The 6,304-nt window shown below is 34.3% G+C and overlaps 1 protein-coding gene across 1 annotated transcript; it reads right to left on the minus strand.

The window, feature by feature from the left end:
• Positions 1 to 915: 915 nt before the first annotated feature.
• On the minus strand, positions 916 to 5,823 carry LOC110794032 (isoflavone 3'-hydroxylase-like). Its single transcript, XM_021998968.2, has 2 exons — positions 3,946 to 5,823; positions 916 to 2,357 (listed from the first exon to the last, which is right to left on the minus strand). Exons 1-2 carry the CDS (start codon positions 4,885 to 4,887, stop codon positions 1,812 to 1,814), a joined length of 1,488 nt encoding a protein of 495 aa, XP_021854660.2. The 5' UTR covers positions 4,888 to 5,823; the 3' UTR covers positions 916 to 1,811.
• Between the last annotated feature and the right edge of the window lie 481 nt (positions 5,824 to 6,304).

Consider the following 6,304-nt stretch of genomic DNA (forward strand, 5'->3'; position numbering starts at 1 on the left):
TTCCGTTTCCCGCAACATCTACGACTTGGATAATATTTATATTTCCTTCATTATCCATATTTTCGTTTCCGACAATATCATCATTTCCGGATCATTCTATATTTTGCCTTTTGACGATTTTAGCTCCCACTGGAACCGAGATCCGTCGTTTCCGAATGTTCATAAATAGAGTATTTAATTCACTTAAATACTTGATCCGTTCACGTACTATTTGTGTGACCCTACGGGTTCAGTCAAGAGTAAGTTGTGGATTAATATTTATTAATTCCACTTGAACTGAAGCGACCTAGCTAATGACCCAAGAAAGCAAAAGAGCGGCCTCTAGCTAGGCATACAGCTCACTTGATCTCACTGAATTATTAACTTGCATAATTAATTAATACTGAACCGCATTTATTAGACTTAGCATTGAATGCATACTTGGACCAAGGGCATTATTTCCTTCAGATGATATTCACATATGTCGGGATATTCGTCGCCTTCAACGCTGAAGTCGAAATATTCGTCAACTTTTAACTCAAAGTACTCCATCTTAATTGTTGTTTGATAAAAAGTGGAGGAGGGGTGAGAAGAGATAAGCGATTGATTTTATTTTTTACGCTCTACGAATGGGTGTGTTCTTGATCAGACCTTTTTCTTATTTATAGAGGGATGGAATGGGCAGTTGTTTTATCCAAGGTCACTTCGAAAGTGGACTGTCACCCTGTTTGAAATCCTCTCTGTGCTGTTAGAGATTTGAGAAATATAAACTTGCATTTTCATTTATTGGTTGAATTAATGAAGTTTCGTTTCTGTAGCGGGTTAATTTAATGATGGAGGCTGAAAGATTCGATATATTTATTCTCCTTGTTTTTATTTCATGTTGTTTTAGATAATAAGATTTTCATTTGATAATATGAAAATTAATTTACATAAACATGGATTACATAAAAATGTTACGATTTACATGTTATGTAATGTACCAAAATATCTATAAGGCATGTACCCCAAAATATATTTATGTACAAGAAAATATTAACTAAAAAGGGAATATAAATATGAATTGAACCTACTTTTGGACCACCGTTGTACCAAAAGATGTGACTTGGATAGATGACTTTGATTAGACATCTTGGTCACTACCAAATAACTACTACTTTAGCATAATCATCTTCGTCTGGCCGGTCATCCATAAACATGACTGGATCAACACACTTGTAGGCTTGAGTATGGATTGGGTTACGAGATGAAGGGATGCCTTCTTCCTCGTCTTCTGATGATCAGAGATTCGGTTCAGCGTCCGATTATTCGCCAGAACTGACTTCCTTTGAGAAGGCCCCAGAGTCTATCCTCCTTCGCTTAGATGATATTTGATGATCATCTAAGAGTCACTTGTTGACTCTGACCCATCATTATTGTTACCACTTCCTCCAGAGCCAGATGAAGTAGTGCTTAATGGTATTTTTCCATGATCTTTTGAAGTTTCCCTTCTTTAGATTCTATGGCGGTTATCTCATTTCCGTAATTTCCTCTTTTTGGACGAGGGTATTACTCTAAGTGTGTTGGTGAAGAAATAAAATCCATCAACTCCTCTAAATAGCCTATAAAACTCAGGCAGAATTACCTTTCCGAAATTGTACTTTTTACATGTATCAATTTTGGGATGATTTAAGAGAAATATCGATTTGAGGAGAAGAGACACTATATTATGAAATTACATTGCATCCACCGGTGGATGAAAATGGCAGCCACTGTGATGCAAGTTGTAATTATAATTTGAACATTTACACAAATTAAGGAAATGATGTTACGATAAAAGTTTATTTTGTCCCTCAAAGAACAGTACGTCTTGGTTTGAACATGGGATCGTCATTGACCTGTTTCCAATCGAAGCATTGAATCAATGATCCTAACACACAACCCACCATCCGTTTACCCATAATCGTCCCGGGACAAGCCCTCCTTCCAACACCAAAAGGAAGCAACTTATAATGATCATCATTATTATTTGTCATCTGAAAACGCTCCGGCTTAAATTCTGATGGTTCATCCCACAGAATTGGATCTCGTTGAATGGCCCATACATTGACTAGCAAAATGGTATCGCGAGGGATATCAAACCCGCCTATTTGGCAGTCCTGCGACGACATGTGTGGTAGTAGAAATGGGACTGGAGGGAACATCCTTAGTGTCTCTAAGATGACGTTTTCAAGGTATTCTAGTTTTGGAAGATCCGACTCATCCACCAAATTATCTTTTCCAATTTTAGCTTCTATTTCGTATCTTACTTTTTTCATGGCATTTGGATTTTTCAGCAACTCCGACATTGCACACTCCATTGTTGTTGAAGAAGTGTCTGTTCCAGCTACTAGCAAAACCTACACGCACCATCGTTCATACTTCATACACCACACACAGGTTAAAGTTGTGCGTTGACAAACACATAATTTTTTTTATTACATTTCCCATTATATAAGAATGATTAATGAATCTTATTTCGCATGCACTGTAACAATCAAATACGGAGTAGATAATCAAGAAACTTAGAAAAATTAATCAACTCCCTAGTGCCTACCATGCATTGATTCATACATGTATACATGTAGACTTTTACTCTATTCACACCCTATCCTTTAATCATGTATGAAACATATAGTTCTATTAGATCTAATTTGGTTCAATTTTCAAGCAATCAACTTTTTTAATTTTTTACTTATCTAAAATTAAATATATTACTCCCTCCGTCTTTGAATGTTAGTCCTCTTCTTTAATTGAATAGTTCTTTTTTATTAGTCTCTTTTAGAATCTTTCCTTATTTGTCCAATATTTATCCCATTTATACCCTTATAAATATCACAAAGTCCCATTTGTTTACTCTCAAGTAAACTTTTATCTCCATTAAACCCTCAATTAGTTATCTCTCCTACCAAAATGGCCTATATTCTATTGAAATTCATGTGACAAATATATTTTTGTTGGATTGTTTTAGATTCCAAAACAGATTAACATTCAAGAACGGATGGAGTAATTTATTATCAAAGTTGTGAGTTAAGAACAACTCTAGTGGTAAGTTAATTGTCAAATTAGTCTGTCATGTCACCTAAGATTTTTAATCAAATTACTTTCTAGCTAATTTGTAAAAGATGATTTGCACTACTACGTAGTTTGTTATTAGGCTATGTTTTATTCGACTTATTTTGACAAAATAAGTTCAGACAAGTTTAGATAATATAAATTCAACAAAAATAAGTTTTTTTCCAGACATTTTCACACACAAATAAGTTTATTTCAGACAAAATAATTAAGTTTTTTTTTCCAGATAAGTTCAGATAATATAAGATCAGTCAAAATAAGTCCAATATAATGGAGCCTTAATGCATGTGTCCCACTTTTACATTAATTTTAATTTAATTTAAATTATAAATCACCTCCTAATTGGATATTTTTTTCCAAATAAAATTAGCTTGTCAACGCTAAAGGCTAATTTGCTTAAACAAGCTAATTTGTCAAAATCACTCCAATGGTTAAGCGAGTAGCTTGGGACTTTTGCAAATTACAAGCAAGTCCTAAGTACAACCATTGAAGTTGCTCTTAGAATTGTAAAACTCTAATCTCTGCAACATCTGTTGAATGAAAGAAGCATGTAACATGATCTTTTGTACGTCCAAGTTTTTGTAATAAAAAAGGGGTGATGATAAAGGTCGCAAGTTGCGACAATATTTAGTTGTCGCAATCTTACGTGTCGCAGTTTAATAAGGTAGTCGATATAAATAAGGAAACAAATTAGAATATTAAGATTTTCCTAGCTTTTTTTGAAACATTTAAAGTAGGATATATAAATTAAATATTTTAGTTTCCAATTTAATCATGACACATAAGCATGCCATGTCATCATTGTGACACGGCTTAAAGGTCGCATGTTGCGACCTTTATCATTTTCGATAAAAAAGATAGAAAGAAACTCACAAATATAAGGCCTTTAATAGTCTCGTCAGTGTAGCGTTCAGGATCCGATTTCTGCAAAGAAAGCAAACGATTTATCATAGGTTGATCTTCCGTACTGTTAAGTACAGTTACCTCCCTTTTATGCTCATCAATAAGACCTTGCAAAAATGCATCCGCCTTGTTTGCCAGTTGTTTATTCCTCTTCACAAATCCGCCATAGTCAATCCATCTCAGTATCGGTAAAATATCTCCAGGATCCAAAGTAACAAACAAATCAAGAGCCTCATTGATTATATCAGTAAATTGTCTAGCTTCGTCTGAATCCATCACACCACTTTCACCACCATAGTACCTTTTCCCAACAAGAATCCTCAATAACATATTGAGTACCAGACCTCGAATCAATGACTTGAGCTCAACCTTGACATACCCGTCTGCATCTCCTTCAACCCTCAAACTGTCAACCACTAGTTTACTAAGCATTCTCTTAATTTCATCTTTCCTGATACCAGCAGAAATACTGAGGCGGTGTTTCGAGAGAAGTTCTAGTAAGCTTACCTTACGAAGGTTACGCCAATGTTGTCCATACGAAGCAGTGACCATTGAGTTATAGTTATAGCCAAGGTATTTACCTATCAGAAGAGGAGGACGATCGGCGAATACGATATCATTCTTTATAAAGCATTCTTCTACTGCAGATGGGGAGGTAACTAATATTGCTAAGCGTCCTCCACATTTTAGAGATATTATGGGGCCATATTTTTGTGATATTTTCTGCATGCTTTCGTGAAATGGTTTCTTGAAAAGGTGTAAATGGCCTATTATGGGAATACTTGGTGGACTTGGAGGAAGATTTTCTGATCTTTTCTTTTTTTCAACCACTAATTTCATCAGTATCAACAATATGAATGATAACATTAATAATAAAAATGTGTAAAACCATATTACAATAATGTCCTTCATTTTTGTTATTGTAAATGAAGGTATAGTACTATATGGTTTAGTTAATTTAAGCAGCAAAATTGTATCTATTTATAGGAAAAACTTGGTTACTTGCACGTGTTTGTTACTATTTTAGTATGTACGTAGTTCCATATTTCTGTTCTTCTTAATTAGTGGATGTGCTGATGAAAAGATCAGATAGACAACTAAAACAAGGTTTCGATGGCTAACTAATTAAGCAAGAGTACGTAAGTCAATAATTGCGCCTTGTTGTCCTTACCTACAAAAATTATATGCACAATTCGAAGCTGATTAAGGGACTACTGTAAGCTAAAATGGCTACAGTAAGTAAGTACGTGGCAATCACAGCAATTAAAAACTGAATGCATTTTTACATGGTGATTTGGAGAATAAGTCTTACACGAAACTGATGAAAATATTAAGTATCCACAGCCCCCGGGCCAAAGAATATGATACTCCCTCCGTCCCTTAATACTCGATCTGTTTTGACCGGCCACGCTTGTCAATGCACAACTTTGACCACCTATTTCTTTTACTACACATTATAAACTTATAAAAATATTAATATTTTGAAAATATATATTAAGATGAAGCCAACAATATATTATATACTAACATTTATTTTCATATATTAGAAATAAAATAGAGTCAAAGTGAATTATGTGAATAGTGTAAAAAGTCAAACGGGTCGAATATTAAGGGACGGAGGGAGCAATATTAAAAGATTTGCCATATGGATTGAGCATTTTGTTACGACTATGATAATGATTCCTTGGTATAAAAGGGCCTAGCTTCAACCACTGCAGCGCTTGGCATTCATATGCTGCTATCTTGCTATATTTTGTGTTTAACTTGGTTTCTGTCAAAAACTAAACAGAGTTTTGCAGTTCCAATAAGGGTTAAGTTGAACCCACTTAACCCTTATTGGCACCGCCACTGATTATAATGATCTTATTTTCTTATGATAGGTTCCTACGTAAATGACATTTATATGTAGGATTTGGGAAACGTGTATTTCAGCTTTTTATTACATAAATTGGGCTTTCGGGATCTTGACGCTTCGACATTGTTTAATTAAGGTTATCTTGTAAAGCATATTATGTGTAAAGCTGGCGTGTAGCCTTTCACTCCAAGGCTGCCGTATACTTTAGTGTATGTAAGCACAAGTTGTAAATTGAGATAAAGAGGAACTAACGTGATTCAGATTATTTTGACAGAATTTATTCTTAAATAAAAATAAATTAGATATATTTGACTAAGTGTTTTTTTATAAAAAAAAACCTTAGCTTAAAATAAGCCCAATTGTTCTGAATTCCTGATAATGAAATATATATGTCAACTTGTTAACTTGTGTTGAACTCATACAGATGCCAAATGGTTATCCAAAATTCTTGTGCTCTTCGAACTAGACGCAACT

Source organism: Spinacia oleracea, chromosome 5 (genome assembly GCF_020520425.1).
Source record: "Spinacia oleracea cultivar Varoflay chromosome 5, BTI_SOV_V1, whole genome shotgun sequence".
In the NCBI taxonomy this organism is placed as follows: Eukaryota; Viridiplantae; Streptophyta; class Magnoliopsida; order Caryophyllales; family Amaranthaceae; genus Spinacia; species Spinacia oleracea.

Bases quoted from the DNA above. Each gene is read 5' to 3' on its own strand.
- LOC110794032 (XM_021998968.2), bottom strand. From the start codon at position 4,887: ATGAAGGACATTATTGTAATATGGTTTTACACATTTTTATTATTAATG. The intron at 2,358-3,945 runs GTGAGTTTCTTT...TGGTGCGTGTAG, and splicing joins CTATTAAAGGCCTTATATTT to GTTTTGCTAGTAGCTGGAAC.